The sequence below is a fragment of the Mus pahari genome, chromosome 17 (assembly GCF_900095145.1).
Source record: "Mus pahari chromosome 17, PAHARI_EIJ_v1.1, whole genome shotgun sequence".
NCBI classification, from domain to species: Eukaryota; Metazoa; Chordata; class Mammalia; order Rodentia; family Muridae; genus Mus; species Mus pahari.
Genome location: NC_034606.1, coordinates 58923097 through 58949468, shown reverse-complemented (window position 1 = coordinate 58949468; position 26372 = coordinate 58923097). Strand labels below are relative to the sequence as shown.

The window sequence follows — 26372 nt, the reverse complement described above, 5'->3', positions numbered from 1 at the left end:
CCCCCTCCCCCCCCCCCCCCCCTTCCCTTCCCTTCCCTTCCCCTCCCCTCCTCTTCTTTCTTTCTTTCTTTCTTTCTTTCCATTATCTATGGCTCTTGTTGGGGAGGGTGCATTGTCAGTTCAGATGAGAAAATTACACTCGAAGAATATATGTGTTTATGTACACACATGTAAATGTATTTTCTTCAAATTTATATATTTACGTCATGCCTGTCTGCACATTAGATATCCCACCTTTTCCCTGCTGGGTAGTCACTAGATATATCTTTCCCTCCAATTCAGCAATGGGCAAGCAGGAGGATGAGCTAACTTTCTCTAGCACTCTCTCCTAAGCGAATGACACAAGGGTCAATTTGCCTTTGTTCAGCTGGTCCTACATAGTGGTGTTCAATACTTCATTTCTGTCACTGTGTACACCTCACACATTAGGTGGGTTTTCTCCTTCAACACTATCCACGGTATACTTGGGACAGTATCTAGCACTGACCTGGAGCTAAGCTGGCAGCTAGCAAGTCCCCATAATCCTTTTTCCTCTGACCCTCACAATACCCAGTTACAAGGACACATGACCTCAACGGCGTTTTCTTTTTATAAAAGTTTTAAACTTTTTAAGATGCTTGCTAGGGATTTGAACTCAGGTCTTGGACAGCAAGCACTTATGTCTGAGGGTGCATCTCCCTACCTCCAAAAGTTGTTTATGTCATTTTCTTTCTTATTTCCCCCCCTGAGTTATAGCCTGTAAAATATTTTTAGTGTAGGTTATTGATGGCAAATGATCTTTTTCAGTGATTTGCACATTTCCCTTTTAATATCTATCTTGTTGAGTCTCAGTTTCAAGTTGACATTTATTTTCTCTGTGTTTATATCATTAGTTTACCTTATGACCTTTGTTGTTTAAAATTATACTTCAGTTGTAGAGTATTTTTCAATTTATTTTTACGTTCTGCACATGCACATTTTGCCGGCATGTATGTATGCGTGCCACATGCATCCTGTGTCTGCAGAGGGCAGAGGAGAGTTTTGAATCTCCTAGAACTGAAGTTACAGATGGCTGTAAGCTGGCATGTAGGTGACAGAATCAAAAACATGTCCTCTGCAAGGGCAGCAGGTGCTGAACACCACTAAGCGTGCCACATGTGTGTAATTTAAGATGAATACACACACACACACACACACACAAATTGTATATGTATTTGTGTTTTGCCTGCATGTGTAGCTGTGAACTACATATATGACGGTACCCATAAGTCCAAAGAGGGTGTTGGATCCCCTGGAGCTGGAGTTACAGATGATTATAAGCCACCATATAGGTGCTGGGAATTGAACCACAGTCATTTGGATGAGCAGCTAATGCTCTTAACTGCTGAATCAATGTCTCAGTTTGGGTCTTTTACTCTAACACAAGGGACTTTGATAAAATTGGGGCCCTTTGCTACCTTGTATCTTAGGTAACTTTGAGACATCTTAAAAATCAGCTTGAGTGAATATAGGCATAAAGGATCTGCCAGCTGCTTGGTACCACAGTGCTAACTGTTGACTTCAGATTTTGTCTTTGTGGCCTTGTAGGGCAACTTTGTAGCCCATTTTCTGATTATGTGAAACATATATTTTCACAAGTCTGTTCTATGAGCAAAAGTTTGCAATGTGTACTTTTAAAGATGAACTGTAAAGTTGTATCATAAAGGAGTCACTGGTGTGTTCCAAATCTCAGCCCAGCTCTAAAGGTGAATCTATCTGTTGGAACTAAGCTCTTGGCAGTCTGATACTGCTAACGAAACCTGGGACCTGAGGACAGCTATAGGAAGTGTCTTCGCCAGATAATTACAAATGTACACGTGAGGGCATAGATTTTAGAAGCGTATTGATTCTCTATCGATCTTCATTTTAAGGAAAGATCTTCTGGAGAAGATGTTACCCAAGGAAGGCCCCTTGGCAAGATGTTCACAAAGGGAAAATGTTTTCCTTGGCTGGCTAAAGAGTTTGTTCTCAATATCTTCCCAGCCATAGATTTGTGAATTTAACTTTCATTTCTTTAAACTATCAATAAAACTTTATGACTGTTTGGAAATCTACCTCCATGTAAGGATGATGTTCAGAATTTTAACTTCTATGGATAAAAGGATGCCTAGAAGAAGCCATCACACTATATTTGTTCAATACTAATTCTTCAGTGTACAGTGAGAAGGTACAGACATTACACCAGCTCTTGTGAAAGAATCCTCACAGGCGAATGGATACATGTTAACTAATAAATGTTAAAGGGTGGAATTAGCAGAAACTGTAGTATTGGTTTACATTGAAATCCCCAAAAATCTAAACCCTCAGTGATACTGATGTACTGGTGGAGTCAGGAATGTCATAATGAATTGTTGTAATGGTTATTATTAGTAGTAGTAGTATTCCTTACTGTTTGAGCTTGCAGGACTCCACAAGCTGGAGCTGTTATTGTTGATATCCAGCTAGGTCCCACTACTTTCATCTGTCCACAGCTTGCTTGTTTGGATGCCATTCTTGGTAGGTGAGAGAGAAGATTCTGTTGTATAAACCACCTCCTGCTACCCAGGTAGTTGGGGATTACTGAGTGTTTACAGTAGCTCCTCTGTCACAGCCACGCCTTGTCTTAGCTGACATATATTAAATGGCAAACACCATGTCAGGCACTTACACTTGACTTGTATAAATATGTGGTATGTGAATATCTGTATACTCCAAGCTTAGTTAAAGGAAAGCCACATCAGCTTCTTCCTTCTCTTTATTTGTCTACTGACTGGAACTCTTCGTCTTTCGTATTACCCACCCTAGATAGATCTGTTTTCCCTTCCCCTATGTTCGCAGTAGAGTATTTGCTCAACTTATTATTTTTATTATTATCTTCTTTTTTTTGGTATGAGAGAATCTAAAAGTTTACAAAAACATTTCGGTGTGAGCCATGTCATCTGTTCATTTACCTTTTGGCTTTAAATATTTGTTCATGATTAATAGACAATTTATTTTCAAGTCATAATTCCACCGCCAGTGAGTGGTTTACATTCTGGTGCCACTTCCCATTTTGATGAAGAACTTGTATGTGATTTTATTTTTTAGGCTTAGCAGAGCTAGGCACCCTGTGCGATCCTTCTCGGAGCTGCTCCATTAGCGAAGAGAACGGGCTGAGTGCTGCCTTCACCATCGCCCATGAGCTTGGACATGTGTGAGTACCTCCCCTCACCTGAGGAGTGTGCCTTCCACTTTCAGACATTCAGCCACAAGCACCTGGATTCCTACGGCAAATATTACAGTGTGATTTTCATCCTTCATCGTTGAAAGGCTACTTTGGTCCTTTGTGATCCACGTTAGGTCAGACAGGATGCACAGACCAGCAGTTCAAAGATGCAGAGCTTGATTAGTCTTCTATTTCACTTACTGCACTGGTTACATGACAATGACCTTTGACTTTTATTCCTTGTCATCCCACACATGGCCAGGTACTGTTCACTGTCATTTCAGGGGAGCCTGCAAAAGCTCCTAGTTCTGGAGAACTCCCCCAACAACATGTGAAAGACCAGCTCACATCTTGTTCTTTTAGCTCATAGCCCTAGCACGTGACCTGATCCATGGGTGTTTCTTATTCATCAAAGAACTCTTTTTGGAGATCATCCACAACTATTTGGGGTTCTCTTACTCCTGCTTTAGGAAAACCATGTTGGGGTTCTGAGCTCTGAGAGTGGAGGCCATGACTTCCCATGATGTGCTCAGAGCCCCCGTGAAAAATTTGGAAGTCCTATGAACTAATCTTCTGAGAAATAATTCTGAATGTAGCTGCAGGGTAGGTCCCTGCATTCCTTGTTTGTGGCCAGTAAGGAATTGAGGCCAGAGATGGCTCTTTGTTGGACCAAATTTCCTCTCTGGTCATGACATTAGAATGTCTGTGGGCAGTAATCTGAAAAGAGATAACTTAGTTAGAAGGTGCCATTTCAATTCCCTTTTATTGTCTAGCTCATGGTCACCAGTAGCTAACGGGGGATAGAGGAATGAGGCAGAATGAGGGAGGCCTTCAGATTGTTGAAATCTCGCAGTGGCACCTCAAGAAACACTCCTGCTGGTCCCTAAAGCTGCTGACCTGTACACTGTGCAGTGTTGTGTTCACTAGATAGGCCTTCTCCCCAAGGAACCTCAGGGTTTCTCAAATGTGGGTGAAAAGTAAGGGTGACTTCCATCCACATCCGAGTCTGTGAAGCCTAGTACATCGCCTGTTGCTGTCCTGACAGTTCTTTAATCACTGCTCTCGTTGTTAATATTTGTGTGTTATTGGGCGTGCTTTTATTATTATGGTCTGTCCATCAGGTCATCTGCTGATATGTAGTTGGTATGTAGGATGGTACTGAGCTGGGCATTAATGGTACTCCAAGAACCAATCAATGGCCTAGAATTAATGTGGTGACACCTTACCTAACATACACACCTACCTCCTAGATCTTCAATCAATGGCCTAGAATTAATGTGGTGACACCTTACCTAACATACACACCCACCTCCTAGATCTTCAATCAATGACCTAGAATTAATGTGGTGACACCTTACCTAACATACACACCCACCTCCTAGATCTTCAGGATGAAACAGGCAGATATGTTTTTGTGAATATTATGCTCATATCCTGAGCATAATATTCCCCTGAGATGGGGAAAAATTCCAAATAATTTTATTGTTTAGATTTTGATGACAAATAAGAAAGATATGAGACTAATCAAAAACACAACCTTATCAGAAACCATGACTCTAAACACAGAATTTCATCTTGTGTAAAGACCCAGCGTACAAAACCCGAGGTAACTAGATTTGTCTGTATTTATATTGTATAGCTGTAGAAACACAAGGGGGGGGGGGGATTCTTATTAACGTTGTGCTCATTTTTTGGTAGCCTTAAGTGTTTGCTTTCATTTTCAGGTTTAACGTTCCACACGACGACAGCTTTAAATGTAAAGAAGCCGGAATTAAACACCAGTATCACGTCATGGCCCCGACTCTAAATTACCACACGAGTCCCTGGACCTGGTCAGCATGCAGTCAGAAACACATCACAGAGTTTCTAGAGTGAGTCTGGGTTCCTGCGACTGGGGTTGCTAGGCAACCACTTTCTTTTTTTTTTTTTTCTTTTTTTTTAGATTTATTTATTTATTATATGTAAGTGCACTGTAGCTATCTTCAGATACTCCAGAGAGGGAGTCAGATCTAGTTACAGATGGTTGTGAGCCACCATGTGGTTGCTGGGATTTGAACTCAGGACCTTCGGAAGAGCAGTCAGTGCTCTTAACCACGGAGCCATCTCACCAGCCCAGCAACCGTTTTCTAAACCATCAGACTTCACAGCCCCATGTCCTTTTAGAGTGGTCCAATAGAGGGCCAGTTTTTCGTTATCAGTATACAGATAGACGTCTGAAAACAAAAAGATATGAGTCAGCAAGATGGCCCAGTGGGTTAAGTCATTTGCCTGATGACTATAGTTCAGTTCCTGGAACCCATATGGTGGAAAGAGAAGACAGAATCCTGCCAGATTGTCCTCTGACCCCAATATGTGTGCAGTGGCAAGTGCACCCCACACAATAAATGAATGCATAAAGAATTTGTAAAAAAACAAAGATTTATATGTAATATTTCACCTGACATTTTTGTATTATAGTTCAGGCATATAGACATGTGTTTTGTTTGATTTGGATATTTTCTTGTGCTGAAAACTGTTTGTGGAGTGACTTAATGACAGTCAGAACACACTTGTGCATAGTTTAATTTTGGGGGTGTTACGAAGTAGTATTTTGAGGGGCTGCTGAGTAGCAGAAGTTTAAGGTGTCCCCTCAGGACTGAGACTAGCTGAGTTCCCATGAAGTCTGCTTCTGCCCCCAGAAAGAGGGAGTCCCTGCCCGACAGGTTCTTTTGAGACTCTCGGTAGCTTTGAGAAGAGGAACGCTTGCTCTCCTAGCCCGGGTCTTTACTTTCTGCTAACCTTCTTTGCTTTCTAATTTCTTTCATTAAAATCGTGTTTCCACCATGGTCGCTGAGATTCCCCCAAGCTCTTGTCATAACATATCTGTGCACAAATCCAATTCTTCTTGATCTCCCCTCTAGTTTATAGTCTCAGGGTAGCGTCATTAGCATTTTGCAGTCACCTCTCTAGACGGAAAGGATGGAAAGGGATAGAACCCTTGCTTTAGCATGGGTTCTCATAGATGACCCACCATCTGACATCTGATCCATCATTGGCCGAAGCATCGTTGTGCAGCACATGACTGCATTCTAGCAGCAAGCTGTGAGATAGGTATCACCCCTCTCGGTGCGTGGAAGAAGAGACCTAGCTCAGGCAGGTTGAAGACTTTGTTGATTAGCATGTTTCCTGTCACACGAAGGAATGTAAAATGTAAGCGAGCCTCACGGGTCAGGGAGCTGAACTCTGCTCTGTTTACTTCCCAAGAAGCCTCTTAAAGTGGAGAAGTATTCACGTTTTTGAAAAGCCCTTTCGTTGTCACTGTTTAGAACAAGAAACATAAGACGCCTTTATTTTTAAACCTCGACAGTTTGGACGAGACATCTGAGGCTCAAGGGTCCTGAAAGCGTGATGTTAATCATGTCGTGGTAACTTGTCACTAGACAGCTCTCGTGTGCAGTGCTGGAGATGGATTCCGGGTTCCCACACATGCTGTGTAGGTGCTGTGCCATTGGGCTCCATTCCTAGGCACCCCCTCATGCCTCTGTAGCCTCTGAGTATAAGTGGGGTTCCAAACAAGCACTGGCCACGCCGATGACATTTCAACTGCTCGTCCCGAGTGGGGACCCAGTGCAAACTCCTCAGCAAAACTGGTGTCATCATTGTGTGCAAGAATGTTTGCTTTGCTGATGTGGCTAAGATGGTTTGATTTTTGTTTTTGTTTTTGTTTTTTTGGATCATGAGGAGGTGCGAATGTTGTCTTTGAGAGTAAGGAACAGCAGGAACCTGGTGGAGACACTACCGTGTGTGCAAGCCGTGTGTACATGTGTATTCACGCTGCCCTGTTTTCTGTCTTTGGCCCAGCACTGGTCATGGGGAATGCCTTCTCGACAAACCCAACGGGAGAACGTATGACCTGTCCTCACAGCTTCCGGGCTCAGTGTACGATGGGAACAAACAGTGCGAGCTCATGTTTGGTCCTGGATCGCAAGTGTGTCCCTACTTGGTAGGAGAAACTCTACCTGTTTCTTTGAAAAAACTACCTGGAAGTCATAGTGAGAATGTACTTCAAAATATGCATTTATTCTTGAATGGAAGATGGATTAGGTGGTGTTTCCTAGAAAGGACCCAAAACAATGAAAAACCAAAACTGATGATGTGTTCAATATTATGCTAGGTACTTGCTCAACCTCACAGATTTCTGTGAAGTATTCCTATTCGGAAGGTATAGCCTTATGACTTAAGGCATAGCTATATGACATAAAATTTTAAAGTGTTGAAATACTTCTTTTGGGGGGAAGAAGTTAAAATGTTGGGGTTTGTTTGTTTGTTTTTAGTATTGGGTTGTTTTAAAGGGTCTCACAAATATAATAGATTGAGTGCCTTTTAAAAGATGTATTTTATTTTTAATTATGTGTTTGTGTGCACATCTGTGGGGCTATCTGTATGTAAGCACAATGCCCACAGAGACTAGAAGAGGATGTAGGATGCCCTGGAGTTGGTGTTACAGGAGGTATGGACTGCCTGGTGTGGGTGCTGGGAACTGAACTCAGTTCCACTAAAAGAGCAGTAATAGCATGGACCCCACCCCCCAGCCATCTTTCCAGGCTTACATGTCTGTTACACAGATATAAACACAAAGAAATTAGATCTTCAGTTTTAATCAAAGTGTTCTTCACAATTTATTTTGGGGAAATTTTCCTAGGTCACCCACTTTCACTTTCCATGACAAAAACTTATCTGATAAGCCTCGTATTAGATCTCCTGCCATCTTGATTCTCTCTGATGCGGGTGTAAAGTAGGGTGTGATATACAGATCATGTCGGTGCTCTGCTGCATGCAAGCTTCACTTTCCCAAGCAGAACAGACCTTACACTTTCTTCACTTCTCTGCGTGAACTTGCCAGTCGACTTCTAACTTAACGGAGTCTGGGCCCAGGAAAATAGACTTAATTTACTTAAATAAATGCACACACGTTGAGAGGCCCCAGTCTGAAAACCCAGAATCTGAAATGCTCTAAATCTGGAAGCTTTGTGAACGCCAGGGTGCGAACACAAATAAAAACTTCCCATATGACCTCACGCCACAGGTTGCTATGAAAAACACTGGAGAAATTGCTTGCTTCAAGTTGTGCATGTGTCTATAAAACACAAGTGAGTTTTAGGCTTAGGCTTGGATCTCAATGCCAGGGTAACTTTCTTGTTATATATATTTAAAATATCGCAAAGTATAAACAAATTAAAATCTGAAAACTTCTGATTTTGGTAATTTCAGATTCTGGTTGATACACTTGAACCACCAGTGAACAGTTCAGAATCATCCCCCAGAGCTGCATTCCTTAACCTGTGGGTTGTGACCCTAGACAACCAGCATATCAGATGCATTATGGCTGATAACACTAGCAAAATTCCAGTAACGACAAAATGAAGTAGCAAAATGAAGTAACAACAAAAATAATTTTATGGTTGGGGGCCACCATAACATGAGGAACTATCTTAAGAAGTCACAACATTAGGATATCAACATGTGGACACATAAGGGGTTGTGTGTCTGAGACAGCCTGCCTATCAGATATTTATATTATGACTCATAACAGTGGCAAAATTCCAGTTATGAAGTAGCTACAAAAGTAATTTTGTGGTTGGTGGTCAGTACAGCATGAGGAACTATGTTAAAAAGTCACAACATTAGGAAGGTTGAGAACCACTTGCATAGAGGCTACCACACAATTGATGCTTAGTGAATGGGTCAGTGGATGTCACTTAACAGCAAGAGTGTAGAGCTGCAAAGCCCATCCACACCGTGACTAATACACTGAAGGCCTCTAATTTATAGTCACAGATCTTAACAAGCTTAAATGTCCTTCACGATACTGTCACCTTAGCATTTTATTGTAATGGCTGTGTTTCTTTCTTCTGGGCTGATTTTGAACACCAGATAAAGTGTGCATTTAAGTTCAGAAATTGAGGGATTATCTTGGTCACTGCTCCTACAATGGGAGTTTTCTTGCATTTTTTCAGAAATTGTAAATGTACACCAAACTTCACAGACTCAGACATATTGATACTTTTCACAGTATTCCCATGAATGGCACTCACACACTGTGCCATTGTGCCAGGCAGGGAACCTATGGATAAAGTTCAACAACAACAACAACAACAACAACAACAACCCCTCCAGAAAAAAATGTCTTGCAAAGAAAGGAAGCACATTCAAATAACTGAATATTTCCACCTTGACTCATTTCTCTCATTATTTAATACACTAGTAGAATTTCAGATGGTTCTCAAATCAAATGCTGCCCTCCTTATAACTGAGAACCTGTTGAGAACTTGACATTGGCTGGCTCTGTCTAGCTTCAGCCGTGAGCCAGGGAACAGATCACGTGGCTTTGTGACATAGAGACCTTGTGTGTCCGCGTGTTGATAATCTGCTCTGGCTTGCCTGCCTGTGATTACTCTGCAGAAGCAGTGTCGGCGACTGTGGTGCACCAGTGCAGAAGGCGTCTACAAGGGCTGTCGCACACAGCACATGCCGCTGGCAGATGGGACGAGCTGTGGTCCTGGGATGGTAGGTTTCTTAAAGGGTGAGTCTTGTATCCGGAGCTTCTGGAATGAACGTCTGCTCTCTTCTGCATGTCTGTGTTTCTCATTGTTTGCTGTCATCTGTGGCTCAGCTAGTTGAGGTTTTTGTATTGCTGGATTTATTGGAAATAGTATAGTGTCAGATGAAGTAAATATCTAATTTTAACTTTGTTATTAAAACTAGTAGATGGAGTTTATGTTTTCTATAGTTATATAAGTAATTTCATGGGTATACATGTTGTATTTTTACGATTGTGATAAAAAACAAATGTCAGAATGTTAGTATGTCCCCAGGTCCCAATTACATAGATGTTTTCATTGCATATATTTTCTTTCTTATACTTTAATTGAATGTAATTGAATGTGTTAAACGGGTTTCTACAATCTACTTTTCATCTCTAAGTGAAACACACTGTGGTGTAATTTGAAGTGAGGAAGTGTGACTCCTGCAGCTGTATTCTTTCTTGGGATTGTTCTCATTGTTTGCTGTCATTGCTGGGTCCCTGTGGACTCTTGGATTGTTCTTCTCTAGTTCTGTAAAGAATCATATTACATTTTGATGGGGATTGCAGTAAACAGGTAGATTGGTTTTGGTAACAGAGCTATTCTCATGATATTAAGTCTGCCAATCCAGTGGCGTGGAAGGTCTTTCCATTGTCTAGTGCCATCTTTGGTTTACTCACTCAAAATCCTGGCAGCTTTCATTGTAGGGATTGTTCATCTCCTCAATTTATTCATATGTTTGGTGTGGTGTGGTGTGGTGTGGTGTGGTGTGGTGTGGTGTGGTGTGGTGTGTGTATATGTGTGTGTGTACAAAATCATGCATACACACACACACACACACACACACAAAACAGGTGTGATGGCCACTGCTTTGGAGCTAGTGTGAATAGGATAAACACTTTTCATTTTCATCTCAAGGATTCTTTTTTGCCTCTCCAATGAGAACCTGAATTTCAAAGGCAAAGAGAAAGAATTCCGTTCCTTCTGCATTCCACTGGCCTCAGGTGCCCAGCAGATAGGGACGATTTATTCCAAGCTGGTGTTAAGTGCAGCCTCACTCCTGAACTGTCCTTGGCTTTAGATAATGCACAGGTCTTCTCCTGCCTGCCCTCACGCCGCTGTTGCTGTGACCGTGATGTCCTAATGACGGATACACAAGCCATTCCTGTGTGTGTGCTTCTTCTGTTGCTAGCACTGCCACCGCGGGCTGTGTGTGACCAGGGACATGGAGACCCGTCCTGTGGATGGCGAGTGGGGACCATGGGGACCCTACAGCTCGTGTTCAAGGACCTGCGGAGGTGGAATCAAGAGCACAGCCAGGCTCTGTGACCGGCCCGAGTATGTCTTCTTATTCACTGTAAATAAAGATTGCCCCCAAGCACCAGAGGTAAAAGTCGCTTCCGCTCACTTACGGAGCTGGAGGTCAGTCTGCGCGTGTCGGAGATTCAGAATCCACCTGGAATAATTTCATTTGTAGATTCAGATTTTTTAAAAAATCTAGATTAAATATCTCAGTTAGAACGGAGACAGCTATTTTCTTCATACTTTTTGTTTTCTGCTTCCGTGTGAGTTTAAGAAGTGAAAGTGAACTGTGCGTCTGCGGTGGCACCTTCATTTTACCGTGTTTCCAACGGAACAGCCGAGATCTTCCCCTCGTGCTGGGCTCTCTTGCCCATGTATGTATTCAGTTGCTAGCTCTAGACTGTTCTGTAACGTGACGTCCTTCCTTTCCCTCCTCTGCTCCTCTTTGGGATGCATCGCAGTCTTCGCCAAGTAAGTGCTGAAGCATCTCTCTCCACCCAATTCCAGAGCATGCCGAGAGCCCGGGAAGATCTTAAATGTTGCCATTTTTGTAGAGAGTAACTCATGAGCCAGGCGGCGCTAGGAACGGTCATGTCCGTGAGCATTTGAATGCATTTTGAATACAATACACTCTGAGTAAACACACATTGGAATGTTGGGCCGGGTAAATTATATATCACCCTTACCCTCAAAACATCTGGGGTTCATTTGCAGGAGTAAGTTGACACGGTGACAAGCATTATGTGTGCCCCACTCGAGCTGGACGGCCATGGGCCATGGGTGTGCTTCCCTTTTGACCCAGAATGTTCTTTGTTGTCTGCATCTCGCTAGACATCATTCCTCAGTTCCACCGTTAGTTCTTATGAATGTAGTCAGAACTGAGGCTCATTTCTGGTGTCTCCAGGTCTGGGTCTCAGGTCTGCAATGCGTGTGTGTGTTGCACGCTATTTTTATAATTCATGTTCCAAAAAGCTGCTTAAAACACTGTTGTATATTTCTTTTTTTATTAATCATTTTATCCGTTTACATTTCAAATGATATCCCCCTTCCCAGTTGCCCCTACACAACCCCTCATCCCATCACTCCTCTCCCCCTCCCCTTTGCCTCTATGAGGGTGCTCCCCCACCTACCCACTCCCACCTCACTGTCCTGGCATTCTCCTGCACTGGGGCATCGAGCCGTCACAGGACCAAGGGCCTCCCCTCCCATTGATGTCAGATAAGGCCATTCTCTGCTACATATGTGGCTGGAGCTATGGGTCCCTCCATGTGTACTCTTTGGTTAGTGGTTTAGTCTCTGGGAGCTCTGGGTGGTCCAGTTAGTTGATATTATTGTTCTTCCCATGAGATTGAAATCTCCTTCAGCTCCTTCAGTCCTTCCCCTTACTCTTCCATTGCGGTCCCCGGGCTCAGTCTGAGGGTTGGCTGTGAGTATCTGCGTCTGTATTGGTCAGGTGCTGGTAGAACTTCCCAGGGAATAGCCACACCAGGCTCCTGTCAGCAAGCACTTCTTACTTTAACATAGAAGTGTTTGAAGAACATCTATGGCCTTTCTGGTCCTGGCAGAGAGTGGGGGCAGTTGTGGATATAAATGACCACAGTAACGTCTTACTGATGTGCTTTAAAATGTAATGAATTTGAATAGGCCACGAAACGGAGGAAGGTACTGTGTGGGCCGCAGGATGAAATTTCGATCATGTAATACTGATTCCTGTCCAAAAGGCAAGCGAGACTTCCGAGAAAAGCAATGCTCCGACTTCGACGGTAAACACTTCGACATCAACGGCCTCTCCCCCAACGTGAGGTGGCTTCCGAAGTACAGCGGGAGTGAGTAACGCCATTGCTCTGATGCGAAAGCCTTCTGCCGTAGAGACACGCAGAGCTTCGCCGTTCTGCATCCAAAATTCGACTCTTCCCTTTGCAGTTGCCATAAAGGATCGCTGTAAACTCTATTGCCGGGTCGCTGGGACCACCAGCTTCTACCAGCTGAAGGACAGAGTTGCTGATGGGACACCCTGTGGGACAGAAACTAACGACATCTGTGTCCAGGGCCTCTGTCGGGTAAGTAAACCTTGTGTTTCTATTCAAGAACAATGTGTTTCTTCTACTTCTGTGACCCGTGTTGTTCCTGTTTCTTCAGAATTTGTTCTTGGGGATGCCATTAAAGCAGTCTTTGATATTGTGCTGTCTCTAGGATTGTGGTTAGCTTTATTATGAAGCAACTCATCTGTACTCTAGGACTCAGGAGGCTAAGGAGGGCTAGCCTGGTCTAGATAGCTGCCGTATCCCACCTCAAAAACAAGACAAAAGCAGTCAGTACATTCGGGAAGGCTGACTTTGTTTCACTAACTGTATTTAGCATTGGCGTGAAGATGAGGTCAGTTTCCTTTCAAAGGTGGGAAAAGAATGGACTGGGGCATAGCAAAGTGCTTTTGCCCCTTCAGATGTGGCCTCCTGTGACGACATGTCACCCACATCCCCTCCCTCTCTAGGGCTGTGTCTCTCATTTCTCCTTCTGTTCAACCAGCGGTGACTGAGTAGATGTCAGGTGCCATTCACATCAAAGAGAAGATCTTAGCAGTGTGAGGCAGTGAGCACCCAGAGATCCGGAAGCCGTACGCCTTATTTAAACAAGCAACACAGCCAATGTAGCCAAGTGAAACAAAACAGAATATGACCGGGTGGCCTGGACCCCCCCCCATGCATTTGACTTTCATAAGATGTACGGATAAACCTTCACTGTGGAAATATTTGCCTTATGTATTTAAAAACTCCATGCGACAGGGTAATGGGAACCCTGCCAAGTCTAGCAACTTCAGCTCTATCTCTGGAGCCCACGAGAGAGATGGAGAAAACCACCTCACACGGGGTGTGCTTGCACACTCCCTGCCCCACCACCCCATTCAATAAGTAAATAGATGGAAAGACAAGCCGTGTGCCACATGAACTTTTCTCTTCAGGTCACTCAGTTTAGAGGTTTAGAGTCATAATTTATTTATTTAAAAAGTAATACAACCAACATCTTTTGTTGAGTCTTCTATTGTGTTGCTAATGTGTCTGTTTGAATTATCTTTCTTTACAGAGTGGCTTTCTTCTTAAAAATGTTTTATGTGTGTCAGTGCTTTTACCTGCTTGTATGTACGTGCATCATATGCATGCAGTGCCCACAGAAGCCAGAAGAGGGCACCAGATCGCCCTTGAACTGGAGTTTCAGATGGTTGTGAGCCATTGCGAGGGTGCTGGGAATAGAACCCAGGTCCTCTGGGAGAGCAGATGGCACTCTAACCTGCTGAGCCACCTCTCCAGCCCTGAGTTATTGTTTTCAAATGATTGTGGCATACGGGAATCATTGTCCCAGTGAAGAACTCAAGTTATCACCCGAGGATGTTGATTCAGAGAATTCTGTAAGCCCTTCGAAGCACACTAATTTTTCAGACCCTGGGAGCATAGCTGCTCCTGTGTTTCTCCCTACCCGGCTCAGTAGACAGAGAGGCTCCTGTTGGACCAGAGTTCTGCTAGTTGAAATAATCCTTTGAAGAGAACCCTGTATACTTTAAAGCACTGTGCACATAATGAATTAGTCACCTCGATGATACGAATCATAACCATTGTGTTTTGAAGCAAGCTGGCTGTGATCACGTGTTAAACTCCAAGGCCAAGAGAGACAAGTGTGGAGTGTGTGGTGGTGACAACTCTTCGTGCCAGACCCTGGCGGGTGTCTTCAACAGTGCCCATTATGGTAAGCTGATGTGTGCTTGCCTCCGGTTTCCCCTCCCCTCGGGATAGGTGCTCTACTGTCTAATGGAGTACAGCAGGAATGCTTTGTTATAGCCTGTGGACACTGTCTCCCCACTCCACAGTGGCTGTCGATGAAAAGTGTCCAAACAGAAAGAAACTAAACCTTGATCCTGGGATGTTATTTGAACTTATGGATTCACTTGCCTAAGAAAAACCTGACTCTGTGTTTTTGTTGGCTTTTTCTCTGGAAAGAGGTTCATGTGCCCCAGACTGGCCTGGCACTTATGATTGTCCAACCTTGACTTAAGTGCTGAGATTACAAGCACATACTACCCATGTCATCTCATGCTGTGCTGGACCCAAGCTCAGGGCTTCTAACATGTTCAGCAGGCTCTTACTAACTGAGACCATCCCCAGCCCTAAGTTTAAATTTTAACAATGACCACCACCACCACCACCACCACAACAACAACAACAACAAAAATCAGATGAATTAATGAAAATCAAACAGTAAAGTCAGTAGTATTTGATGGTGGTGTGTGAATGTTACTTAAATTTAGAGACCTTTTAATGGTGTTCCTGCAAGTTAGAGTGTATATACTTATAAATTTTCCTGGGAAACTTGCTTCTAATTACTTTAACATTTGAATCTATCTATCTATCTATCTATCCATCTATCTATATGTCTGTCTGTCTGTCTATCATCTATCTATTTACTTTTGTGAGAAGATACCTCGTCTGTGTGTTGTGTTTATTTTTAATACTATATTGAAAGTGTTGATTGACGTTAAAGGGCTAAACTGTTAATTTTATTGTTGGCTCACAATTGCCGCCCCTTGACTTCCCAAGTAGCACGTGCATTTCGGTTCCAATGGACAGTTGACTGTGATTTCAATTTCATTTTAAAGTGTTTTAAGACTGCCTCAGATATTTTCCATTCTTAAATTTTCCGGGAAAATGCTCTTTCTTTGAATGACACAAGCAGAGCCTTAAAACTTCCCCAGCACAGTAAACGGTTATTTCTCACAGAGTTATTTCCGACATTAAATTATGTCTCTATGATTGCACTCACGATGATAATGGTAACTATTTGGTTAAAGGCTTAAACACAAGACTCGGCTTCTTAAATTTTTAACCTATGTGAGAAGCATAGAACAATTCATATTTTAATGTGCTGGAAATGGTCGTGGATGTTAGCAGCATCCCCCTTTTCTCTTGGTTACCGATCATTTCAAGGGAGGTGCATACTCGATCGCCTTTCGTAGCCACTGACACACTTGTTGTAGACTTCAGTTACTAAAACACATTTCCCGTTACAAAACCACGCACATCAAATTAGAGCCAAGTACTTAACCTTTGTGTAAATTATGTAGCGTTGAATAGTTCCCAGACAAATGGGAAGCCAGCTGCAAATCGTTTGCAGGGTGGGGATAATAGTTAGCACATCTGCCCCCCTGGTGGCCGCCTTCATCTTCGCACCCTTCTAGTGCTTTGAGGAGACCGGTAGAAGGAGTTATTTTACGGAGAGAGCTGTCTGAGTTAAAATTAACTTTGATTATAACCTGCAGGACACACACGGCAGTCAAGCAATTATCTTTATGCCTTAGTTGTGGCACTTTAAAGAGATAAGTCAAGCTGCTGCAAAGACCTACAGGTCACCCGGCAGCGTCATCTTTAAAGGACTCTAACCATGGCATAGTATTTTCAAATATAAGGCATAAGAGAAACTACAACTCTTATTCATGTACTAAACTGCGGAAGTCAGTGTTTACAAGGGCAAGAAGTAAGCTGCAGTGGTATCTCTTGAGCACATGGAGGGCTGGGCTTTACCTGGGAGATTCAGCCGGCTCTGCGTAGTTTCAGGGTCAGGAAAAGTTCCTATTTTTCTCGTTCAATGTGTGTTTTACACGGCATTTCCTCTTCAAGCAGTGCTAATACTGCCGAACTTTGTCCAGTGAGCCAGAGCTATCACTTTCACTCCACTCCGATAACCTCGCCTACTTTTTTTTTTTTTTTTTGTACCGGATGTTGACAGACTTTTAAAAGTAATGCAAAACTTGGATCTAAATATGGAGATTCTTGTTTGAGGTGCAAACTAGAAGCTTGAGAAAAAAATTTAAATTTTATTATTTTCTCAGTAGTAAAATCTGCGGCTATTTAGTCTCTACCAACACACCATGTATGTCAGCGGCCCTGATATCCCTAGATTTGTGTATGCATTTGAAATCCAGGATTGTAAGTGTGTTGGCCCAAGGTAAACACTCTATTATACATTCAGAATTATAGAAGTAGGAAAAAAGAGGAAATGTTGAGCTTTAAGATTCTCTAGGTTGGAGCTTCAGGCAGCTCAGAAGCAGCCCTTTGCAGAAGAGCCGCGCTCGGTTCTCAGCGCCCACATCAGGTGGCTCACAACTGCCTTGACTCCAGCTCCAGATAGTTGAAATCCCCTTCTGGTCACTGCAGGCACTGCCTCCCCTCCCCACCCCCACCCCTGCCCTGACACAATCATACAAAATAATAGAAAGAAAATTGTAAGAAGCAACTGAACCTTAAAGTCTGTGTATTTGGGGCAGTTACCCTCACGTCGGTCTTGCATGGTGTGTTAAGGTGAGTTTCAGATGGGAAAACCCACTTACCCACGTGTTAAAGGCTAGAAAGACATGGCTAAGCGTGGTCACGCCATGCTGTCCTGCAGTTACTTGGTGGTAATAAGTGATCGAAAGTCTGAGCTTTTTGCAATAGTGACACTTTGGGGAGTTCGCCCTGCAGATTGGGGATGAAAGAAAGGGGCAAAGAAGTACATTTATAGTTTTGTGAAATTTTACGCTTGCAAAACTATTTTGCAGGTTACAATGTGGTTGTAAAGATCCCTGCAGGGGCTACAAACATTGAAATTCTTCAGCACAGCTATTCTGGAAGACCAGAAGATGACAACTACCTTGGTAAGCACATGTAGTAAGCGACAGTGGTGTATGTCCGGCTTGGGTGCAATCTGCTGGATGTCAGTGGTTGAGGTAGCTCTGTCTACACAAAGCATATTTAAGCTACACACAATATATCCTTTTTAGAAAGAAAAGAGGAATAATGGGAAAAATTTTAGTTTTTGTTTTTCATTATACTATCTTAGGTAATCAAATGTTTAGTCAATTAAAGTTGCATGTATATTCGGAATAAACTTCTCTTCTCTCTAATGTTCATGGTAGTACTCTTTGGCTATTCTGAAATGTGGTTTTAGTATGTAGCAAAAGTACTTAAATACAGTTTTACTTAAATTTCTTCTACATGTAACTAATTTTATATTTTGAGATATTACTGAATATTGTCATTATCTATTTCTAGTGTGTAAACACATTTTTGTTTCCTAAAAAAAAAAATTTCAGATTTGGAGAATTTTGCTTAGCTAGAAATATGAGAGGGTGTTCACAAAGGTTTTCTTCTCAGAGTGAGCCAATTCCTGAATTATCTAGTTCCTTGACCTAGAGAAGGGGGTGATGTAAAGCTGGTAAGGCAGTTTATCTGCCTCCAGTTAGTAAGATTTGAAATATTGGCCTATGTAACTCATACGTACCACCAGCAATGTGACTTTGGTATGAACAACTTATTTCAGAAAGCATGGGTGGTATCATAGAGTCGCGTGTACAGGGCCAGCCCTTCAGCAGGTTCAGGGTATCTTTGGCCTGAAAGTTTAGACTCTTACAGTAACAAATCAGCGACACAACTGTTGGGTGCGTGTGACCCACATACCTAGCTGAGCTGCTCACTGAAGAGCGCTCAATTTCACGCAGCTATGGACTCTACCCAACTCTGTATGTAGCAAATTATGAACGTATATTATCTATACACACATGTACGTGTGTGACAGGAGTCCGAGCTACCTTTCCTGTGGCTGGGATGAAACACCCTGACAAAAGACATTTAAGGTAGAGAAGGTTTGTTTTGGCCTTCTATGTCAAGGGTGTAGCCAACATGGAAAGAACGTCCGAGCAACAGGAGCGCCAGGCAGCTGGTGACCTGCCAGCCACAGTCAGAAGGCAGAGAAGGACCGCCTGTGCTCAGCTAGCGTTCTCTTCCACACAGACTGAATCCAAGCCCAGGAAGGGTGCTGCTTAGTGTTAGGGAATCCTAACCTCAGTAAACGTAATCAAGATGACCCTTCAGGGGCATGGCCAGAGCCTTACCTAATCCAGATGGCCCCTCCCAGGAAAGCTTGTTAATAGTGATCACTGGGGTTTATATTGATTCTTTAATAGGAGTCCATTAAAGATTGATTGAAAGGGTCTATAAAAAGAAGATATTATTTTGAAAAGAGTCACATGTATCGATGGTGACCAACAGCTTCTTTGTGAACAACTGAGGACATTTCTGTGGGGATGGAGTACCCCGCTAGTGTTTTATGTTGCTCGGATCCCCATCCAGTGGTCACACAGATGGTCCTGGTTAAACTAAATGGGCCACAAAACCAAACCAAGGGTCATGAATCAGGGGACAGGATTAGTAGAGGGGAATGGGAGAGGATGGGGGTGGGGGAGAGGGGAGGGTTGGGGAGAGCAACCAGAATGCATTGCATCCATGTACGACATTGTCAAAGGGCTAACTTAATTTTTAAATTTGGCTTTAAGACGCTACAGCTTTGCACATTTGTTCCGAATTAAGCATAAATGGAATGCAGACGGGATGTTCCTTGCTTTCTGTATTGGTGACTATTTGTTGGGTGCTCTGTATGGGGACACTCTGGTTTGTCCAGTTTCTCCTCTACCTGGGTGTCTTTCCCGTTTCGTGCCTTTGACGAGGTGCTGGCATACGGCAGGGTGGGATGTAACTGTCTTAACATACTTGGCCGCTCTGTTTAAGTTTCCTTGCTTGCAGACTAGGGAGCACCACACCATGGAGTAGCTTATTTCCTTAGCCTCCATTATATCTGCTTTTTTCGGATTCAGGAAAGAATCTGAATTTGAAAGAGAAGCCAGTTCCTCCCACCCTGTCCGTTCCCTCCCTCTCACAAGAGCTGCGTCACATTGTTTTACAGCATTATCTGACACTCAAGGGAACTTTCTCCTGAATGGAAACTTTGTTGTAAGTATGGCGAAGAAAGAGATCAACATCCAGGGTGCTGTTTTCGAATACAGCGGGTCAAACAACTCGATTGAAAGAATTAACAGCACGGACCGGCTGGAGGCGGAGCTCGTTCTGCAGGTAGGCTCCTAGGCAGCTGAGAGACAGAGCTGCAGTCTTATCAGTGGACTTGTGAAGTGCTTGGCATGATCAGTTATAAAAATCAATGTCTCAAGAGTGTATCTTTTATAAATTAATTGTGTGTCCTTCTGTATTTTATTGAGGTGTTGTGTGTGGGTAATTTATACAACCCTGACGTGCGCTATTCCTTCAACATCCCCATTGAGGAGAGGAGTAACCTGTTCTCCTGGGATCCGTACGGGCCGTGGCAAGACTGTACCAAAATGTGCCAAGGTACCCTGGCCTTAAATAAGAGACCCAAGTTATGCATGCTGGTATTGTTTGGATTTCCCTTAAGTCTGGCTGGATTTCTCTTAAGTGTGACCTTCCATACACAGAGCAGGCAGGCACGCAAAGTACCCTGTCTCTACCCCTTCTTCCTAGGTCTTTCTTTTCCTTGTGGCTAACCAACCCCCTGGTCATTTCACTCCACACATCCTTTCTTAGAATCCCATTTGTCTTTCACTGTCACAATGTCAAACATTTATTTCTCTTCCTTGGACATGAGAAAATAACCTTTGTGCTGTGATGTGAAAGGCTGGAAGGATCTGAGAGGAAAGGGGCAAAGGAGGGAGGGAGATGGAGAGCAGAAGGGAAAAAGGAAATGGTGGAGCCACGGTGTGGTCTGTAACTGTGGGTGTAATTATGATATGATGCTATGTTTCTGTACCATACCGGCAATATTTATTTTTAAATATTTATTGAGAGACCCACTTTGATTCAGATTATTGTTAAAAGCCTAATTTTATATTCGGATATAGACCACACATAAATAGATCTTGTCATGCAAATGCAGTGCCATGGATTCCCCAGAAAAGGTGGAGGAAGTTGTAGAGTGTGGAAGCTGAGGTATACATCTTGTATAGAATGGAGCATGGGGCTTGGGGGGTGGGGCAGTGGGTTAGAGGGAAGGAAGCTCAGAACAGATGAGGAGGGGTAGGTGGTAGATAGGGGCAGGGCTGCTCAGGATGGTGTTCTGTCATTGAGTGGGGCAGGCTCTCAGAAGGGACACAGTAGCAGGTGGCACAAGATCAACCAGGATCAATGCTAGCATCGAATCAGGGCACTGCCCGTCCTGGGTGGCCTAGGGTTTCTATTCTGTGATCAAACATCATGGCCAAAAGCAATGTGGGGCGGGGCGCCACCCACAATGGGCTGTGCCTTCCCAGTTCAATCATTAATCAAGAATCTGCCCCACAGTCTTGACCACAGGCCAGTCTTATGAAGCATTTCTCCTATGAGGTTCCCTCCTTCAATGACTCTAGCCTGTGTCAAGTTGACAGAAAGTCTAGCCGGTGCACTGGGGAAGTTCAAGCGGTCATTTTGACGAAGAGGCCCTGGGTGAACTTTGCAGAAGACAAGTGGAGTTCAGAGAGGTGGGGGCAGCCATCCCGCACTCAGTGTGTAAACAGTTATGAGGAGTGCGGCTGTGGACACGGGACAACAAGTCGAGCAGCAGGTGAAGGAAGCAAGATTCTAGAACCCAGTGGATACCTCAAGAGTAGCTTCTGAGAGGCAATGAGCAGGAACATGGGAGCTAGTAATTCCTTGGCCACCAAATACTGAGATGGGATTCTCTGTGTAGCTCTATGGCTTGTTACTTACTTTGCTGTGCTCTGAAAGTAACTCGTACTCAAGACCTTAGAACAGCTGTACATTTTTGTCTTAGAATTTTCTTACGTTATTTTAAGTATATTTTTCTCTATCTCTGCAAGATCCCTCTTCGCTCTTGTGCTCATAAACGCGTCTTGTTTTAGACTCACTGTATAATTGTCCCCCTTAGACACGCCTTCAATGTTATCCTGGGAATTCTCTCCAGTCTTTCTTTATTCTCACAAATCCTCCTTTATATTTACCTCCCTCATTAGGGGAAACAGACCACAGTATGTTTTGGAGAAGCAAAGGCAATTTTGGGGGGTTTGCCATTTCTGCAATGCTTGGCAAATTCTTTAATTTAATGGTGTAAATTCCCGATAGACAACGTGTCTTTTGGCACATGAAGGTCTTGCCCTTTGGCTTCTCCTTCAGCCTGCTCTTTACTTCTCTGGGCTTGTAAGGGGCATTCTCCTTTCTTAAAGCTTTCTGGATCCTCTCCTTAGTTCCAATGATGTCCGAGAACAGATGCACTGCTATATCCTGCATGGGTCGTGGACCCGGGAAACAGGGAAAGGTCCACGGAAAAGCAGGAGGAAAGGACAGACGCAGGCATGTGTATGGAAAGTGTGCGATTGGACAGAACCATGTTAGCCCGGACCGAGCTGCACCACGTGGGCATCAACCCCGGAACCTCAGTGTGTTTATTTTGCACAGCCTGAGAAGGAGGGGTCGCAAGCAAGTCTCCCTCCCGGGGAGGTCTTTGTAGTGAAGCAGGCTCAGGCTGTAAATATCTGAGTGGAAGGAAGCTGCCTCTGGTCACCTGTACGCTCTATCAGCATCTGTACGTGGACCAGAGGAAAGCTTCACCAATTTCCAGGGCTCTTAGGAATTGGTCCTTGACAAGAACACACGTCTACTTGGGGCTTCCTCAGATGCCTACAGAGAACCCTGGATATGCTGTGCTTTCTTGTTTTCTTCCTGTGGATTTTTACGACAGTCTTCAGAAATAGATTCTTCTTGGGTTTTGTTGTTTGTTTTTTGTTTTTTTTTTTTTGTTTTGCTTTTTTTTAAAAATGATTTTCTCACATGAGTCTTTCGTCTTCCTAGCATTTTGTCATATTTGAAGGTGAAGCCTCTTAAATTGAATCCTTGTAATAATGTCACGTCTTTGACGTCTTTGGTTATTAGCTCTAGCCATGTCTGTTTCCCGATCATTTGGTTCTTCTTATCTCTTGTGTGTAAGGCTTCCTGAAATCCCTGTTGATGCTTTTTTATATATAAGAACTAAAACTGATTCCTGGATTATAGGAGTTATTGGGGGAAAGTCCTAAAGTCAGTTGATCATTTATTTTTTTGGGAACAGTGCCCCAAGAGAAAAAAAATCTGCTATCTTCCACTGGTCATGGTAGGAAAAATGGACCCGTCCTGGATGCAGTGGGCACAGAGTGCAGGGAGCTGGGATGTCACCTTTGTGTGAGGGCGTCTTCCTTAGTCACCCATTTCTGTCCCACGTGACCCTTATTTCCTGTGCTCCCCATGTTCTCCTTTTCCAGGGCGGTTCTGTCCAGCATGGCAGCCACCAGCCATCCCTGACCAGTCTGTTTTCAGGTGTGAGCTGCCGACTAGATTTTGGAAATTAAAATGAAAAGAAAGTAAAATTACTTTTTAATAGTTTTTATATCAGTGTTTTTTTTTTTTAATGATCAAATTCAATACACTCGGGGTTAAGAGTCATTTATGTTAATTTTGCTAGTACCATTTTATGTCTTACTTCAATCACAGAAAATACAAAATGGCATTTGCGGCTGGCAGCCTGCTCTTGGTAACTGGGGTAGTTGTAGTTTAACTGTCCTCTGAACCTGAGTTCTAACCCAGTCTTTGTTTCTCCTTCCTACCCACACAAGGTTGGGCTTTGTCTGCCTTGGTTCTGTCTGACACATATACCGCTTCTTTTCATCTTCACAGTTCCCGCTTCTCCTCGGCTCCATTTCCTTCCTTTGTTTTCTTTTGCTCCTTTACATACGTGCCTCTTCAAAATCATTTACATTTATTTTAAAGAGGGCTTAGACTAGATCTGAGATAAACACGTGTGCGTGTTTAGTCAAGTGCGAGTACAAAGTGGAACGTTCACCAAACAGAAATCTGATCGTGTTACAGAGTCTTTGGCTCCTGAAGAGGATGCGGACTCAGGGTGCTCTGGCCCTGGCTGGCCTGAAGAGAAACAGCTGCCCAGTCTCTGAGGGGGTGAGCTGAGGCCGGCATTGATCAGACCATGGTTCAGGGTTCATTGCCGTGTCTTTCTCTGCCCTGGAAACAAAACCAGACCTTACTTTTAGAGCAGCTGTGTCCTAGCAAACAGTGGAAGTACAGAAGAGCCGAGTATTCTGGACTCGCCCCATCTGTCCCTCCCCTCTTCCTCCCCTACAGCTCCGCCATGAGTCTTTGCATCCATTGACACAAGTGTATATAACCGACAAGTTAGTTCTGACTCTTGACGAGACCCTGTAGTTTACGCTAGAGCTCTTCTTCATCATGCTGTGAATTCTGTGGGTTTTGACAAGCAAGTGGTGATATGTTTCCACATTCCAATGTCCACACAGAGGAGTCTCACAGCTCCTATGCATCCCCCCCCCGCCCCCATGCATCACTCTTCCATTCTGTCCTCTGCAGTCTGCGGAATTCCTAATCTTTGACTTGCTCATCATTACCATTCATGATTCACGCCTGAGAGGTCAACCCTATATGGACAGCCCTGTTCTGAAGGGAAAGGACCAGAGCTTGGTGTCATAGGCAGTCAGTTCACATAAGTATCATTCCACCTGACATGGAAGTTGTCATAACACTGTGACAGCACATGTCAGAAAGTAATCCATGTGGACAACAATCTAGTAGTAACATGACTTCCATGCTGGCCCCAGCCCTACCTTCTGACCCTACTGTTGCAGAAGTTAAGGATGTTTTACTCCATAGCTACCCATCTTTCCTTTGGGTTCCTCACTAATAAACACCCACACACACACACTTCCTTGGTCATTGAGGATTCAGCTTATAAAAAGTAATTCCTGACAAGACTAATTAATGTACTATCAACCTGTGAATAGTATTGAAAAATTCTGCTTTCCTAGCTGAGTCATTTGTGCTCGTGATTGTAATTATAGGACATCTACTTAAATACATTTCTCCTACATTTTTAATTTCCATTCCGCTCTGTCCAAGGTCTTCATAGAAGAAAAATTGCCTGCGTCCGTAAGAGCGACCATGCAGTTGTATCTGACCATAGTTGTGGCCACTTACCGATGCCACTGTATGTGACTGAAAAGTGCAATACGGACTGTGAACTCAGGTAAAAGAGAAGTTCCATGTGATGTAACCCATTGTAAGGAAGATGAAGTAATTGTTAGATAAGACATCTGCACGGAGCCAGCAGCTAGTTAAGTCCTGTCCTCTACCCTGTGGTCTATAACACTCAAGATCTCTACTTCCTGCCGGGCTTAGTAAATCATGTGACTTTTGAATTAATCCTATTAGCTAAATACCAGTATGTAGGCAGACTGGGTGTTACATGGAGTCGATTTATTCTGTTAAATGAATCCAGATAAACTATAATCTGAAAACACATGGTTTAAAGATTTGACGCAGTAGGTCCATGTAGTGTGATTGTACAACTCCAGATGAGATTAAGACTCCCATTACCATGTAGTAATTGAGGATGAGAGAGTATAGATTGAGTTTCCGGATATATTAGAATTGGATTAATATGTTAATAATCCTAAGCAAGGCACAAGCAAGTTGACACTTCTATACCAAATTTGAAATTTCTTAGGTGTTTGTGTGCATATGTATGTGAATGGTTAATGGACATATGAACGCTCAAAACAAAAACCTAATAACCTCATATTCCAATTAAAGAAATTACCCTGTGGCAGACGGTATTTAATCTTAACAAGTAGCCAAAAGCTTCTCCTTCATGCACGGAGAATGAGGACTTGGATATATTGTGCACTGAGTGAAGGGACAGACAGAAAACCTCGTAGACATGGCTACTGACGTTGCCTGGAGCATAGCGGAGTCCTTCCGAGGACTGAGGTCTCAGCCCTGCGCTTTATTATACAGGTGTATGCTGGACTGCAATTGGGATTATTCGGCTAAAGTTACCATTTCTACTTAGTGAGCAATGTTTTTTTATTTTTTTAAATATTTCTAACTACAGAATACAGGAATTAACTAGAGGTCGTGATATGCATCACAAGTAAACCATTGAGCCAGCTTGTAAAGGCTGTATTTTAACCACTGCAGTAGGAGTCCCAGACTGCCCCTGTTCATATACCAAGGTTTGACCTGGGGTTTACAGAGGAGGAGCCCATCTGACTGGGAGTCAGTGTAGCCTGTGGTGTCTTAAGTCTACCATGATTGCAGTTAGATGCTCTCAAGGGAGCTTGCAGCTGTAAGGCACACCTCCACAGTGGCCACCAGCTCTAAGGCACTCCTCCACAGTGGCCACCAGCTCTAAGGCACTCCTCCACAGTGGCCACCAGCTGTTAGTGTGAGACCAATATGCTCAGCGCTTGCATAGTTTTAGGGCAACCAAGATTTCATTTGGAAGATGGTAAGGTCACACACACACACACACACACACACACATACATGTACGTGTTAAAAAAATTGGAACCCAGTCTGTTTGAACCTCATTTTTATTTTTACACAGAACTTTCCTTTTTTTCATGAAACAAAGTTTAATTC

General features: G+C 43.4%; 1 protein-coding gene across 3 annotated transcripts in view; it reads left to right on the top strand.

Annotated features, from left to right (window-relative positions):
* The window catches only part of Adamts20 (ADAM metallopeptidase with thrombospondin type 1 motif 20), a 115457-nt gene that overhangs the window by 36685 nt on the left and 52400 nt on the right, over positions 1-26372 (top strand). Inside the window, exons 8-19 of one of the 3 annotated variants that reach the window (XM_021216448.2) lie at positions 3085-3190; positions 4927-5073; positions 7043-7184; positions 9644-9748; positions 10958-11103; positions 12712-12893; positions 12991-13127; positions 14688-14805; positions 17651-17746; positions 19831-19997; positions 20141-20270; positions 24849-24975. In XM_021216448.2, the coding sequence (XP_021072107.1) occupies positions 3085-3190; positions 4927-5073; positions 7043-7184; positions 9644-9748; positions 10958-11103; positions 12712-12893; positions 12991-13127; positions 14688-14805; positions 17651-17746; positions 19831-19997; positions 20141-20270; positions 24849-24975 (1603 nt within the window). Of the gene's footprint in view, positions 1-3084; positions 3191-4926; positions 5074-7042; positions 7185-9643; positions 9749-10957; positions 11104-11528; positions 11539-12711; positions 12894-12990; positions 13128-14687; positions 14806-17650; positions 17747-19830; positions 19998-20140; positions 20271-24848; positions 24976-26372 lie in introns of those variants that run through there. The other 2 variants (XR_003845473.1, XM_029548260.1) reach the window with 2 other exon arrangements.